Here is a 17,582-nt window from a genome sequence, read left to right on the forward strand (position 1 = left end):
ACACTGTGAAAGATTGATAAAATAATATAGCCAAGATGTCGGCAGAGATAAGCGCTCTATCATCTATCGAGCGAAAAACCGCTTTCGGCAAGATTAATTCGAGAAGAAATTCGATCGATAAAATCAATTTACACAGCGAGACGATAGGCCGATTGAAGTAATTCTAATGTGATCTGACCGAGCCGTTCTCTGCAGGCAACGAGGAGGGGCTTCTTCAGACACTTGTTGCTGCTCGTGTTCCCTGATGGCGATAGTGATCGAGCGTTTCTTTAAAAGACTGCCGAACCTCGTACATTAGACATTATCGTAAGATAAAGCAGCTACGATACGATTACGATACAACGAGATCGTATATAAAATTGGTGGGAACATAACCTATTTTCAGACCCATACTCATTATCATAAGCCCCATTTTGAAAATTTAATATAATATACGTATTTCGTGCAATAATGGGAAAGGAATTGGATTATATATGATATGGGATATATCTAAGGGGATATATCTAAGTATTTTAGTTTACTTTTTTTATTTTAATAAATTTCATTTAAAGAATGATTCAAATGTGAAAGGATAAAAAAAAATTGAATCGTTTCTCATAATAATCTTAGAGGAAAACTCATTTATCTCATTCTTTTATCGTGAGCTTCGTTTTAAAATAAATATATTATATTCTTTCCAATAATTTTAAAATGCAAAGTGTTTATCTTTACAAGTTCATTTTTATGTAACTTTTATAGCTTTATAGAATCTTTACTTTTTAATATTTTGTTACATGTGCTCGTTACATTTTTAACATTATTGTGATTATATATCGCATTATGTAATTTTATATATGTATTTATACCGATTATTTCCTATTTATATAATCGAAACGAAAAATCATAATAAAAATCAAAACAATAATCTTTTTTCTTGGAAGATAATTTTTCTTCCAAGAAAATTGATCGCAATTAGATTTTCCATAAATGGTGAATAAATTATATATTCATATGATTCACAGAAAATAGCGTCCTTCAAGATCGATATAAAAGAAGCTTGGCGTATCTGCCATTACATAAATAGTCGCATTTTTCGTGACCGGTATTTTTAAAAAAAAAATTTAACAAGTATAATCTACGTAATGTATACGATCTAGAGTATATATAATAACATTTAATAACATATAATAATCTAAATAAATTATTTCAATTCAAATCACATTGCATATTTCGTTACAAATAATGAATTTTTTCGAATACTTGTTATTATTGCTATCTCTAATGGCGATACCAATCTACGTATCATCGATAAACATTCGAAGTCCACCACAAGTGAAATCAGTAGAAAAAAACGAAAAGGATTTTCTTCCATCTAATACTTTTATAATTCCTATAAGTCCTTCTATAATTCAGGTACCATGCAAACGTGGATATGTAAAAAGCCCAAAAGATAATTTATGTCGTCTCGCAGTACCACCAGTGAGTTGCAATCATTTTCAAAATTGCATATTTGCAAAAAATTAAAATATCTAACTGATACCGATAAGCATATTATAATAGGCGATTTTAACATAATTTCCTATCATTATCGACATGTGATATTTTGTATGCCATCCATTAATTTAGTATGTTCCATTGTTAACTTAACATGTTGATGTTTAGTGTGCTATTGTCAACTTGCTTGTAATGTCCCATGTATTATTATTAACATGTGATATTCCATGTACCATTGTCAATTTAGCTTGTGATATCCCTTGTGCCATTATTAAGATAGCATGTGATATTCCATGTGACATTGTCAATTTAACATATAATGTTCTGTGTGCTATCTATCAGCTTTAACATGTGATGTTCCATGTGCCATTATCAACTTAGCTTGTGACATCCCTTGTGCCATTATTAAGATAGCATGTGATATTCCATGTGACATTGTCAATTTAACATATAATGTTCTGTGTGCTATCTATCAGCTTTAACATGTGATGTTCCATGTGCCATTATCAACTTAGCTTGTGACATCCCTTGTGCCATTATTAAGATAGCATGTGATATTCCATGTGACATTGTCAATTTAACATATAATGTTCTGTGTGCTATCTATCAACTTTAACATGTGATGTTCCATGTGCCATTATCAACTTAGCTTGTGACATCCCTTGTGCCATTATCAAGATAGCATGTGATATTCCATGTGAATTTAACATATATTGTCAATTTAACATATAATGTTCTGCGTGCCATCTATCAACTTTAACATGTGATGTTCCATGTTAACTGAATTTATGACATCTCTTGTGTTATTATTAACATGTGATTCCCTGTGTCTTATTGTTAACTTAGCATGTGATGTTCAGTGTGTCATCCATCGATTTTAGCATGTGATGTTTCATGTGCCATTGTCAACTTAATTTGTGACATCCCTTGTGCATTATTATCAAAATAACATGTGATTCTCTATTGTCAACTTAATACATGATGTTTTTTGTACGTTAATCTAATATGCGATGTCCAGTGTATCGATTTAATATATGATGTTATCAGTCGATATAATCCGACTTGCATCTCGTGTGTTATCCATCCGATTTAATATTTAATATTTTGTATGCCATTTATCGACAATGTTTCGATGATTTCAGGAAATATGTTAATCATTTATATAGTAGAATTTGTATCAGACCGACATCTAAGCTCTTTATAAATATTAATAAACGTAATAGGAGCGAAATATTTCCTTTTACCAACTTGTGAATTGTGTTTAATTTCATTATTCGTGTTTAAATTAATTATTGTAGTGTCAATCAAATATAATGAATTAATAATTGCTATAATATAAATGAGTTTAGTCTAGATTCGAATATAATATTTTCTACAAGTCAGTCTTATCGTATAAATTTAAATAGTAATTAAGTTAAGTTATTATTTAATTAGTATTTAATTTTAGAAATTATATAATAATAAAATTTTAGGATTAATGCGAAGATGCGTCATCGTAAATCGTAAAAGGCCTTAGACCGCCATCTGTTGTCTTCACGAATCTTCTCATATCGACGAATCGAATTTACCGACTCAGCATAATGGACATAAAGATCAAGAAACACGAGAAATTAAGATGTAAAAATTTTTATTAACGATGATTAAATTTAATTTGTGATATACTTGTAATTTTTGTTTTTAAAATTAAAAACGTGAAATTTAATAGAAAAATCTATTGCATTTTTTTAAACACTTGCCATTGAGATATTTATTTTTTTAATTTGTTGAATTTAATATCAACTGTAGTATTTTAATATTATAGTTTAAGATTAACAAAAAATTTTTATCTAAATAACAAATTTTATTGTAAATTAAATTATAAATTTATTGTTACTAAAAAAAATAAAACACATTTTTTTATTCTTAACTTACTTTGGCTCATTCTTTAAATTTTTTACTTATAATAAAACACCCTATATTCTAATATATCATTAAAAACTTATAATCTAAAAATTCTTTTCACATATAATATTTCGAATTCAATGAAATGTAAGTAAATGTAAATAGTTCGATAGTTCATACAAAATCAAAAGTAAGAAAGATCCATTTTTTTAAAAGTTTATTCTACATATTCTATGTATATAATTCTTATTTTTCTCTTGGTGGAAATTATAAAATTGTAAATAATATTTTTCGTATAATCGAATGTTGATAACTAGCATCTCTTGATGAAACCTAGGTTTATTGATAGCAAATTCGATTACTACATTATCAACTGATATTTGAAAATCACTAATCATAGGAAATAAATAAAAAATAAGAAAAAATCCATGTATGTCATAAATTATAATGATTAGATGAAAAGGCTATCAATTATGAAATGAAAACGGAAAAAAATTGTATTTTAATCTCTTTTAATACTTCGGTATTTAATATTTCTAGTTATTTAGTAATCAGTTTTGCCTTTTCCTCGAGGCAAAATTTAGAGGAGTTATTTGCAAAAATTGTTTACACAACGATTTATATCTCTAGGATACTCAAATGTGACGCACGACTGTTAAACTTTGAACATTAATGAGTGAAAAATCGATAATCAAACAATGATTCACAAATTATCGAAATTTCGATTTGCCAATCCCATATGTGCGAATAAATAAAAAAAAGATAACATTCCTTGCAAATTACATATAATATAAATTAGTTTTTGTTATTGTACATTTAATGCTTCTTATTGTTTTGTTTCATCAGTCAAAAAAAAATCGAAAAAAATCTCATAACTTGTCACTGTGTATAACTTTAATTTTGATTTTATGTATTTTTATCGAATATATATTTTATCGAATTTTTATCGAAAAATGAATTAATAATCGATTTTTTTGGAATTTTTTAATTGGAATTTAATTGGAATCGAATTGACAATTCACTTTTATAAAAATTAAAATCAACAATTCGTTTGACGTAGAAGATGACTGTTCAATTTTTGATATACATTTTTTGAAATTTAAATATATATAAACTATTATATCATCAATCGAAATTGAATAATCGAATTTGGATTATATTTATTCTCGAATTTCAACTAAACAAGAGAAACATTGAATTATTATAAATTTAATAATTAATTATAATCAAAAGAATAATGAAATTATTATTTCAATAATTAAAATATAAAAAAAATTTCAAATTGTTATAAATAAAAAAAATTCCTTTAAATTACATAATAATTGTCAAATTATTAAACTAACTCAACGTCGTATTAATATTTGTAAGACAAAATTTCAAGATTTATACAAGACCTTTTTTCGTATAATGATTTATGTAATAAAATTGTACAATATATCGATTATTCAAATATATTTAATATATTTCGATGATGTTTAACAACTAAACGATTTACATTTTATTAATAATATTGTTCCTTAATAAATTAATAAATCATCGTTAAAAAATTTTTTAAATCCGAATTAATGTTCCAAAATCAAAATTTTTTTAAATATCATTTTTATTTAAGTATTAAATTTTTATTATAAGTATTTAACCATTTTATACACTACATCTCGATTAATTAACGTTTAATTTCTATCAGAAATGCTCGATCATCGATTTTATTTTTGATTATTTTTCTCTTATGATCCTTCATAATTCGTCGAGCTTTTAGTCAAGGGTCAATGTCGTTGTATTATAGGTTAATATATAGTATATAGGTTATGTTATTTGTCGTAATTCATCAAGTTGATCAACAGAGGAGCCGAGTCGGTAATACAAATCCTTCCGAAAATGATCGAAGAAAGTGTTTTTAAAGCGCATTTCCGCGCCGTGTGTATTTGCGCAGACGATTGACTCTAGCCACGGCATTGACCATTTCACAGCAGCCTAATTTCCATTTGTTGCGCAATTGATACAATTATGTACGTCAATCAGCGGGATAATGGGATAGTAGAGGTGGATACCAGCTAACAATGCTGAGTTAATATGACTTCAAACGCCCGGTACGGATGAAAACATGCTCCTCATCTTTTCGCTGAATAGAGAGCGTAGACTCGGTTATACCAGGTGTCCGAAAATTTTGTATTATACAAGATTAAATGATTCTGTAATTATTCCAAACGATTCTTGTGTTTTCTAAGCGATTCAAAGATAGATTTTGAATTTTCGTATCTCATTCAATTTTTTTTCTTTTTTTTTTTCTAATATTCAAAAATTTCGTATTACACGAAGTTAAATGATTTTATGATTTTTCCAAGCTTCATTCTCGCTCATAATTAAAAGATAGAGAAGAGATTTATCTCTCTTTTCGAAATTTAAATTCTCGTTTGTCGATTAAAATATTGATCATGCTTAGAAAAAGAAAAACGAATTGGAATTTTTAATATTTATAAAAATCATTTGAATACAAATATATTTATATACATATTCGAACCAAGGGGTTCATATTCGATTAAAATAATATTGAATAATATAGAATATTAAAATCTACTATGAATAAAAGATGAATAAAAACATAATTATGCGAAAGAAATCATTAATAGCATATGCTATAGCATATTTGCTATAACCTATACAAAATTATTATTCGATAATCGTATCAATGATAATTCATAAATAAGTGAAACGTTACTTTATCATATTTTCGCTTTGGTTCCAAGCATTTGCTCAGAGCGACAAGAAGGTATTACATAAATAATAATTAACAAGCCTGACCTCGGCGATATTAAAATTCAAGATTGACAATTTCGTCACATCTTATACAATATAATTCTAAAATCATATATTTGATAATACTGTACTTTAGACACGAAATTTGAATTTTTATTATCATAAATAGTTTATAGTTTATATTCATCAATGTATTCTAAAAATTGTTAAATACAATATGAATCTATTAAAAAAGGATAATAAACTCGATATTAAAAAGAAAGATATTTTTAAAATATTTCGAAATCGAAAACTTACAAAAAAAATATTTTCCAAAATTATATACATAATAAGAATAGCCAATCATAATGTCATCAATTTTACGATGAAAAATTTATATAAAGTAATTTTCAAAACAAGACATAAAATATTAGTAAAAAATCTGATAAAAAACTCATAAAATTTAATATATAATTTTTTGTCATTGAAGTAATATTTTTCTACTTTAATAATTTTTCAACAAACTCGTTTCTTAAGAATGCAAATATTTATTAAAAATTAAAAATATTCAAATTTAAAAAAACTAACAGAATTGAAAAACGAATATTTTATATATAAAATCATATATAAAATCAGACACTAAAACACAATATGATGAAATAATTTAATAATCGATGATAATTCACGAAAAGTAGAGAGCAAGTGAAAAAGAAAATTCACCACTTTGCATAATCATTCGTTTATATTAAATATTTATGACTTATGCTGCAGATATACGTCAATGTAAACGTTGAAAACCAGAAAATACCACTCGTGGAACTCTGAGAAATAGACTCGAATTCAAATAGTATAGGCGTGTTTACGTATGTTCTCAAGGATAATTCTTACGAAAACTCAAAGTTTTTTATTCTATATTAAAAAGATACTAGATAAAATTATGATATTGTTAATATTTTGAAAGAATTAATAGAATAGAATTACATCTATTTATATCTATTTGTATACAATGCATTTGCATACTACTTAATTTTCTATATTTATATTTTAATTTATATATCTATTTTAACTCAGACATTATTCTATAATGAAGATTGAATTATAATATTGATCCATTTCATTTTTGAAATATTACAGAAATATATATATAATATTATATAATATTATATAAATTAGAGAATATAAATTAGCAAATAAGTTTGACAAATAAAAAAAATGAAATTCTAATTCAATTTAATTCAATACGCAATTGAGTAAAATTAAATCAATAAATTGGATTTAAACATATCCAATCTAAATTAAAAATTCATATTCTAAAATAAAATATATTAATTTGTATGCAAATATTATAGTATTATGCAATATATAAAAATGAAGAATAAATCAAAATGTAAACAATTCATTGTTTTCAAAATTAAAATAAAATATACATGAATACAATAATAAAAATATATAACATAAAAATTCATAATTATTTTACAATCGATACAATTATTGTTTCAGAGAGTATTATAACTATTGTGATAAAGAAGAACTATTCTTGATATTCAATGGCTTCTTTATTTTATTATGATAGCACATAAAATTTCCTAAGATGGAATATTCCAATAATCCAACTAGGAATAGAGTTTTGTTCCAGAAATTAGAGAATCAGTGACAGAAAAATCTGTGTGCACTAATACAAAATAACTGTGTATGGTTACGGGTCATGAAGTACACGCGTGACATATGAAATTCATATCTATTGCCATACAAAGTAAAAGATAACCTCCACATTTGAAAATTGTCGTTTACACCCGATTTCCATGAAATCTTCTCGCAATCAAAAATTTTCCATTAATTATAAAAAATATAAAATTCAAGATTTCACTAACATTAAGAGATTATTTTATTAAACTCATAAATTAATGTTAAATATTTAAGTAGTAATAATTATTCTCGCTTTATTATCTTGAAATTATCTAGAAAATTTAAATAATTAAAAAAAAATAAAGAATTATCCATAAGTATCAATCTTTCTTCCATAAAATTTTGAGAAAATAAAAGAATGTGTAACTTGTTGCATTTCTATTTTAAAATAGTATATATATTGAGTAGGAGTGCTTTTAAAAATAACTAAAATGATTATGAAATTAGATGAAAGGCCGTCTAAAAATTTCAGAGCTGCTTAGAACAAGCTGTTTGGCTCGGAATCGATTTGATTCAATTACAGTAATATCATTCAGGGTCGAATCAATGTAAAAAATATTATATTCACAAATAACATTACAACTGGAAGAAAAAAATTTCTATGCACGATTACTTGTTTTGTTACGACTTTTTGTTTAACCGATTCGATTGATAAAGAATAAAAAAAATTTAAGTCACAATGGCTTCAAGAAATATTATTATTTTTATATTTTTTAGAATTAAATTAAATTAAAAATAATAATAAATTTAAAAAATTATACAAAATAATTCCGATTTGGACATCATTTGAAAATCATATCTTGAAATTTTCAATTCCATTTTCTCTCGAATATATAAAAAATTTAATTAAAAAATTAAAAATGTTATATATCAATTAAGACAAAAAACAATAGTTTTATCAATAATTGAAATAATCTAAAAAAGTTTTGGATTTTATTTAAAATCAATAACAGTAAAAGAATTATTCATAATAAATATGATATTTTTTAAGTATTTTTTTCATTTTGTTAGTTTATTTAAAAAAAAATAAAATTAACAAAATGTTTGGATTTTCGTAAATATAATAAAATTTACTATCAGAGAATTTTTTCAAAGATTTATAGTAGAGATCAATTATTTTATTTTAAATGTTATTAAAAAATTAAAAGATTTGCATTTTAGAATTTAATATGTTGTATTCCTGAAATTTATTTTGAACTTAAAATTTAAAATTAAAATTACTAATATCATTAATATAATCAAAAATAATTAATTTAATGGAATTAATTAAAAATTTTTTTATGAAATTAACTTATTTATCAAAATAACTTAAGTTCATAAATAAAATCAAATATATTGTATCTATTATTATATCGACATTTTTAGGTTAATATAAATTGATATTTAAATTTAATTCAAAATTTATATCTATATTCATATTGAAATTTCAGTTTTAATATAAATCTAAATTCTTTAATATAAATATAAATTCAGATTAAAAAATCCACATATAATCCACATATATGCAACGAATTTTTTTACGGAACTTTGATAGATGACTTAATTTACATTCATGTCCGAATCAGCAATTCAAATAACGCGCGCTTTATATAATGAATTCATTCATAAACAATACGGCATGATTAACAATTAATAGTTAAACATGCAAAAATTTAATAAGAATATAAATAAACAGTTTTTCTATAAATAAATATTCTTAAGATTTCGCAGATTGTTTTTTGAAAATTTGATATAACATTTTTCTTATGTATTTTTATATTATTTTTTCAATATAATAATAAATAAAAGGAATAGAATAATAAATAAATGCATATATAATGAGAGATTTTCTGTTAATTTACACAACTGTATAAATTATTCCTACGTCTTTATTTTTTAACTTTATTTGTTGTTTAAAAATACTATAAAAAAAATTTACTTTGACACAATTTAGGAAAGGTTATCATTTCTTAAGGTTAATAACAATTTTCAAAAAAATTTCATGTTAAATATTGAAAAAATACATTGAATGATACAAAAATATGTTTGAATTTTTCTATATTAATGTAATAATAATACAGTAATCTATTATATACATGCATTTCTATACATTTATATAATTTAAGTTAAACTTACCAAAAATGTAGATTCTACAAAAATGATTTTCTTTCCTTTTACTTTTTTTACTTCTTTCTCAGGTCATTTAGATTTATTAATATATTAATTATCCTAACAATTGACATAAAAATATTCTTTCAATACAAAGTAATAATTTTTAAAATAAAGAAATTATTCAAACTTCTATGAAACTAAAACATTTTATAAAGTAATATAACATTTAAATCTTGAATTGAAAAATATTTATGATAATAAAAGTCACTTTTTCACATAATGTTTGCAATTAAAATCCAAATTTAAATTGATCACAACAATATAATGTGATTGATGTAAATCTGAAATACTAATAATAACGCCCTCTGCTTTTTGCTTCTAAAATAAAATTTAAATATAAGTTTTCAAAACATTTATACTACTTTATCTCATCTTTTTATAAAATTAATACAATAAAATTGTTATGAAAAAATTTATAGATTTTGTATATATAAAATTTATGTAATAATATAAAAATATGTAAATGTAATAAATAAATATTACAATTATATATATATTACTATTGTATAGATATAGAAATATGTAATAAATATGTAATAAATATTCAAAAATTTAAAATCATAAATTCAATAAATTATTATTTTTTGTTCTTTGAAAAAAAAATTATTTCAAAAAACAAAATTAAAATGAATATCAAATTATTTAAAATAAAATATATTATTTAAATTTTTCAGATTTATAGAAAGAAAACAATGAAAAACAATAAATTATATTAATTTGCAAACCAATTTAAATTCACGTAAAACGATTTATTTTCATGGAACTAAGATGAATTTTTTCATGTAAAAAAAAGCATAAAATATTAAAAGGAATTTCTTAATACATATATTTTAATATTTATATAATGAATTTATGTTGTTTTTTAATAAATAAAGAATGTAATAAAATAAAAAATATATATTTAATAATTCTATTATACAATTTAATATATCATACACATTTGAATCATTCACTAAATTGGCAAACCTAATTGATTTCATTTTAATGAATTTATCAAATTTTTTAGCACGTGCATAGCAAAGACAGGAGAACGACGACTGGCTGTATAATATTAATACACCTGCGATTGGTCGCAAGTTGGAGGCTCGACTAAATCGTTTAAAAATAAATTAGCACTCAGTGCAGTATCGTGCGGGTTAAATTGAAACCGGCCAGTGCACTCGAGAAATTTACGCCGGTCGTTCGGGTTACATACTCGTGTCGTTTAAAGTCGTTTCTTAACCACTAACGCTTGTGCTCATATCCGTGCTCGTTTATTCAAGGAATGACGCGCGATTCGAAGCACGTGTGACCGATTCGTGTGTTTTATGCTGTATTGCAAAATCAATTGCTATATTATCTACGCATAAACGTGCAGATCGAACTTAACCTCAAAGTCGAACGGACTCATCTATTTCTTCACTTAGGATTATATTTAGGGGTGTATAATTATTTTTATTTTATTCAAAATTAACGTGTTGAAATATATCTTAGATTATACAGTATCCATGTGTTTTTTATTGTATGTAAATTATTTTTGAGTGCATTTTTTGAAGTCTCTATCTATGATGATGTTAATAGTTTTAAAAAAAAAATCTTGACAATGTTTATTTAACAGTGACTGTGACAAAAAAAATTGGTTCACTTGTTGCTATGTTATTCGTTAATCCCAGAATGCAAAGTGAGAAGAAAATAGATCCGAAAGAAATGATATAATTAGTATGGTAGGCATACGTAAGTAATATAAGTCTGTGATGCGTCGACGTGTATTCTCATCGTATCCAATCATCGTGTCTAATTGTTTTATTTGCTCGTTATTGCGTCATAAATTTATTCGAAAGAAAATGCATTTACTTATCATAATCTTTGCATTGCGCATCATTGATTCTTTCATATTCTTGTGAAAATATTAATTAAATGAGCAATTGCGTAATGTTATTGATAATAAACATAAAAATATGTACGCATAAATGTTTTTTTTTTCGAAATTTTAGTTGTAAATATTTGTATATATAAATATCTATTAGATATTATACAAAATATTATAAATTATGTAGATATTAATTTAATTACATATATTTATTAAGTTATATATAAATATTTATTTTAATAATGATAATTATAGAAATTATTTATAATTATGCTTCAATATTTTATAATGCATTATATTTATCTGTTATTTATTGTGCATCTTTTCTTCAATTTTTTCAGGTTAAATGTTACCAAAATATATATGATCTAAGACATGTTAGTGAAACAGTCTTGAAATGTTTCGTAGTTTACCAGATAGGGTGGCAGGGCTATATTATGCCCATGGCCTGTTTTGTTCATCTCATCCTGTTGCAGTCATTTCATTAGCAGTTTCAATTATATTGCTATGCTGGTTAGTATTTCTTTTTTTAAATTTTATATTCATTCATAATTCAGTGGATAAATAGCAATTAAAAACAAATAATATTATTCTAATTACTATTTTTTCTTGTAGCTATCCTTTGATTAATTTACCAATGCCTGGTAATACGCCACGAACTATAATCAATCATACCATTGTACCTGAAAACAATACAGAAAATTCTGTGTTTTATGTACAACAAGTGATATTAAGAGTTGGAGTTGTACCATGGACAGAGGAGTTAACATTGATGGATGCTTTTAGAGGTCCACTTTATGAAGTTTTTAATCTTTTAGAGATTATACAGAATTATCAACATCCAAAAACGTAAGTTATTTGTGTTTCATAGAATTTTGGTTTAAATTATATATTTATTTTTATTATTATATTTTTAGATTAAAAACACTTGATCAAGTATGTTTGCATATTGAAGCAGTTAAAAAAAGAAATGGAAAAAAGTCAGAAGTTTTGCCAGAATATAATTGTCTTGTTCTTTCCCCTGCAAATTTATGGCAACGAAGTATTGAACTTTATGCACAAGATACAAATCTTATAAATACTATATATTCTTATCAGGTATGAACAAGATTTTTTTAGAACAATTTAGAAAAATTTTATATATATATTTATAAATATATATATAGTTTTAATTTTTGGGTTAGTTATAATCCAAAAATAATAAATTGTTCAAAAAATAATCTATTACAATTATATATTATAGAATCTACAAAAAGGTAAAATTAGTTTAGCAGAGATAATGTTTGGTATGAATCTTAAAGAAACAGGAATAAAAAGATATCCAATGCGAATTAGACAAAGAATTTTACAATATGCAGTAACTATTTACTTAAAAAACTATGATCCTGAGTAAGTACTTAATTGATAATAAATATTATTTATTTATTATATTTATTGATTATATGATTAATTCAATTTTTAGATTTATAAAAGGATTACAATATAGATTAAAAAATTATTATCATCTTCATCAAATAGAAAGTGAAAATACTACCAATATTTCAACAGATGAAACATTACATATCTTTTATCCTGGTGAATTTAATTACAGTGATTTTTTTCCATTGATGATGACATTTTTTGCTTTGTTTTTTTATATTTATTTCTCTGTGCGAAAAATAGAATTAGTGAAATCAAAAGTTGGAATAGCATTTGGTGCAACTGTAACAGTGATAGGTTCACTGTCTATGACTGTGGGTGTATGCTTTTTTTTTGGCTTAACTTTAAGTCTGAGTGGAAAAGAAGTGTTTCCCTATTTAGTGATTATCGTAGGATTAGAAAATGTATTGGTGTTAACCAAAAGTGTAGTGAGTACTCCAGCACATTTGGATGTAAAAATACGAGTTGCTCAAGCTTTGTCCAAAGAAGGTTGGTCCATCACTAAAAATCTACTTACAGAAGTAACAATCTTAACAATTGGATTGTTCACTTTTGTGCCAGCCATACAAGAATTTTGTATATTTGCTATTGTGGGATTAGTCAATGATTTTTTTCTTCAAATGGTTTTTTTTTCCACAATTCTTGCTATTGATATCAAACGAACTGAGCTCTCTAGCGAAACATCTAAATTTCATTTTCCAAATATACCAACTACACGTAAACAGCAATTTACGACAACAATAACAAATAGAAAACCAAATATTTTTCGATCAAAATCTCATCCAAGATTAAATGGTTTATCTAATGGTCCGACAACTGTCATAGCTCCAAATACACAGAACACTCATACATTAGCTAAAATTCCAAAGCGATTACGCCTAGTACATTTTTGGGCAAGAACACGAATATTTCAGCGTGCATTTATGGTATGGATGGTTGTTTGGATTAGCATGATCGTTTACAATTCTGGCATTGTTGAACATGTTATACACTTAAGTGAAACATTAAAATCAGAATCAGATATTGATGGATACACAGTAGAAAGATCTCAGTCCTTAAATAATTATATTGAATTAAATAGTATAAAACCAGTATCAATACCTTCAACAATAATTACTTCAGATCACTTAAATAAACAGGTAATTTAAAAATCATTTATTTATTATCTTATTTAAGTCCTAATTGTATGGAATTTTCAGAATATAAATTTTAATTTACCACATTTTGTTATACATTAGGATGACTTAACAAATAATATTACTGAAGAATTAAATAAATTAAAACCAATGGAATTTCCACCTTGGAATCGTTTATCTCTTTATCATTGGTCTTCAATTCTTTCAATGTATAATATCTCTGCCGCCGGAGGACGTATAATTATATTACCTGCTGTAAAATTATCTCATGCAGTCAGTACACAATTAGTGAAACAAATCAGTAATCCAAATGATGTACAACATTTTCAATGGCAGAGTTTTGCAACTGCTGCTCTTGATCCATTAGACTTTTTAGGTATATAATTATAACATAGAAAAATTATTGATTAAATTAATCATTTAATCAGCCAATTACAAATTCATTACAGATGTGGAATTACCAACTAGATCTGAAAGTCGAGGTTTTAATGCGGATACTCCTTTTATTCCTTCTAGTCCAATGGAAATATTCTTAGCAACAGTGTTGTGTCTCATTAGTATCATTGTTGTTGCTTACACAATGGTTGTTCTTTATAGATGTGTTTGTTCAAGAAACTATGCTGAATGGCGAGCTAGTTGGTATCAACCAGAGAAAGCTCCTGATTCAACAACGCAATTAGTCCTAGAAGCATTGCCTATAGTTCTTGAAGGCCATATTCAAGAAGTAGAATGCATTGCTACAGATGGCAATACTATAGCCAGCACATGTTTAGCTGGCCATATTAGAGTATGGGATGCGACGTCAGGCGAACAGTTGGTGCATGTAGACAGAAAACAATTCTTTAGTAATCCCTACAAAAATTTAAGTCACAAAACGCCAGATGTAGATGAGTTAATGTCAGATTACGAAAGTGGTTCACCACCCTCAAGAGGAGAAATGGAAAATACCAATTCATTTGGATTGTATTCGGCAGCGTCGACTATTCATTATAGAAAATCTTCTCCTGGATTATATAATATGCATAAAGGACAGAATTATATTAGCAAAAGAAACTCAATGGGAAACACATTGGACTATGATTATCAAATTAATGAATTTAACTTGGAAAGAAAGAAAAGCGCACGTAAAAATTTAGACAATGTCTATGATCTTCCAGATTTAAAATCAGCAATAAATATTAAATTTTCATCCATGAAACAGTCTCCAGTACAACAAAATTGTGAACGAGGATTCGATTTTGGTGATCAATATAAACATCTCTTTGAAGAACACAATAAGTCTATGGATGAACTGCGAAATTCAGAAAGTTTAGAACATTTATGTAATGCTAATGGAAAATTAAATTCATCTGGTTTAGTAGATAATATATCTATGTTGAATACAGATAAAAATGTGCAAATTGCACATATAGTATCTCCCATTTGGTGCATGGACTATCAAGAGAATCTTATAGTCGTAGGATGTGCAAATGGAAGTTTAGAATTTTGGGAAGGTACTACGGGTAAATTTAAGGTAAATATAAAAAAAATTAATATTAATATAAATATTAATATTTTTAAAAAATTTAAATATTTCAGTGTTTATTTGATGATGGATCAGGACTTGGAATATCTGCTGTGAAATTCATAGGTAGTAGAGTAGTAGCAGCTAAATTAAATGGCTGTATTGACTTCTTACAACTGGAAAGATATAGCGAAGGTCAACAAATTCATTGGGGTTTCACATCTTATAGAAGAAGTAAATTTATTTTCAACAATTTCGCATATATTATACTATTATTTAAATATAAATTTTTATATTATCTTCTTTTTCTTTAGCGCATGTTAGAACAGGAAGTGCTGGTTCACCTATGGATATAAATAACATTATGCAATCTGAAGAAGATCTTCGTTGTATGAAAATTGGTTCTCATAAAGCACATCAACAGGCAATAACTGTACTCGATAGTGAGGGTGGTCGTGTTTTAACTGGTAGTCAAGATCATACTCTAAAAGTATATAGGTATGAATTTTATAAAAATTTCATTAAATATCTTTCTTTTATATTAAATTAAATTTCAGATTGGAGGATCAGTTACCATTGTATACTCTTCATGGTCATTGTGGTCCTATATCTTGTTTATTCATTGATAGAATGAGTCCTATGACTTCTGGTAGTGGATCTCAAGATGGTCTTTTATGCGTCTGGGATCTTCTAACTGGTATCTATTTTATATTTTAAATAAAATATTATAATTTTTTACAAAAAATTTACATTTTTATTTTTATTTGTAGGAACATGTATGTATAGTATTCAAGCTCATGATGGTGCTGTGGCAGCTATGGCGTGTTCCGTATCATATGTAATAAGCATTGGTACCGATGAGAGATTGTGTGTATGGGAACGATTTCAGGGACATTTGCTACATACTCTTCCAGCACATAGATTTGCTTATAGTTTGCAGTTAGTCATGTTGACACATCATCTACTCATAACCAGCAACCAGGTACATATTTATGTTTTTTTGTTTTTTCTGTTTTTCCTAATACTTAGTAATAACTTTTGTTCTATACATATCACTCAACTTTTTTAAAAATACAAAAAAAAAATGTTTCTGACTTTAATGATTTCAGGGATCACTAGTAGTTTGGGACGTCCGAACTGGGGAACCAGTGCGAGAAGTAAGGTTGGGTCATAAAGATAGTTGTATTTTTGTAAAGCAAATGTTAGTGTTAAGGGATAGTGTAGTATGTGATTTTGGTCGGCAATTGCGAATAGTCAGGTTCCCATTAGTTTCCGATAAATTAGATTAAGATTATCTGTATATGCACCATTGTATATAGCTATTTCGTTTCGTATTTAATTTTAATATTTGAAAAAAATCCTATCATTTATGGGGATATAGATTTTTACATGATGTACATTTTATATTTAAAAACTATCATACACGCACTTTTAATATGAATTTTTTTATATTACTGACGTCATAGCCTTATATAATAAGTATTCTACTCTATCGTGACAATGTAAGAGATACATAAATATATTTATCTCTTGTCACTAGTATATGTAGATGAAGTATTATAGAAAATTTTAATCAATTTTCGGAATCATTTATATATACATGTATACATTTAAATCGGAAGTACTATAAAATGCAAAAAATATATAATTAAAGGCAATGATACAAAAATAAAATTAAAGTAAATCATATTTTTAAATAATTGGACTAAAAAAGCTTTTGATATCTCCGTTAATTGTCAAAAAAAAAAAA

General features: G+C 25.4%; 2 protein-coding genes across 6 annotated transcripts in view; one reads left to right on the forward strand and one right to left on the reverse strand.

Moving 5' to 3' along the window:
- Positions 1-17,582, reverse strand: part of LOC102677960 (probable G-protein coupled receptor CG31760) — a 203,585-nt gene that overhangs the window by 156,643 nt on the left and 29,360 nt on the right. The gene's annotated exons all lie outside the window — the stretch shown is intronic.
- LOC102677552 (sterol regulatory element-binding protein cleavage-activating protein) lies at positions 1,188-17,582 on the forward strand. 5 transcript variants are annotated; one of them, XM_006610266.2, is made up of 13 exons: positions 10,925-11,637; positions 12,115-12,286; positions 12,389-12,622; positions 12,691-12,871; positions 13,017-13,162; positions 13,236-14,331; positions 14,431-14,704; positions 14,778-15,841; positions 15,907-16,066; positions 16,147-16,330; positions 16,390-16,529; positions 16,603-16,814; positions 16,942-17,582. In XM_006610266.2, exons 2-13 carry the CDS (start codon positions 12,171-12,173, stop codon positions 17,119-17,121), a joined length of 3,987 nt encoding a protein of 1,328 aa, XP_006610329.1. In that variant the 5' UTR covers positions 10,925-11,637; positions 12,115-12,170; the 3' UTR covers positions 17,122-17,582. The 5 variants fall into 5 exon arrangements, with proteins under 5 accessions (XP_031363845.1, XP_006610329.1, XP_006610331.1 ...); XM_006610268.2 differs by having other exon boundaries at positions 10,925-11,627; XM_006610267.2 differs by having other exon boundaries at positions 11,630-11,693.

The sequence above is a fragment of the Apis dorsata genome, unplaced genomic scaffold, assembly GCF_000469605.1.
Source record: "Apis dorsata unplaced genomic scaffold, Apis dorsata 1.3 scaffold_73, whole genome shotgun sequence".
Taxonomy (NCBI): Eukaryota; Metazoa; Arthropoda; class Insecta; order Hymenoptera; family Apidae; genus Apis; species Apis dorsata.

Bases quoted from the DNA above. Each gene is read 5' to 3' on its own strand.
- LOC102677552 (XM_006610266.2), top strand. From the start codon at position 12,171: ATGTTTCGTAGTTTACCAGATAGGGTGGCAGGGCTATATTATGCCCAT. The intron at 15,842-15,906 runs GTAAATATAAAA...TAAATATTTCAG, and splicing joins GTACTACGGGTAAATTTAAG to TGTTTATTTGATGATGGATC. The intron at 16,067-16,146 runs GTAAATTTATTT...CTTTTTCTTTAG, and splicing joins TTTCACATCTTATAGAAGAA to CGCATGTTAGAACAGGAAGT.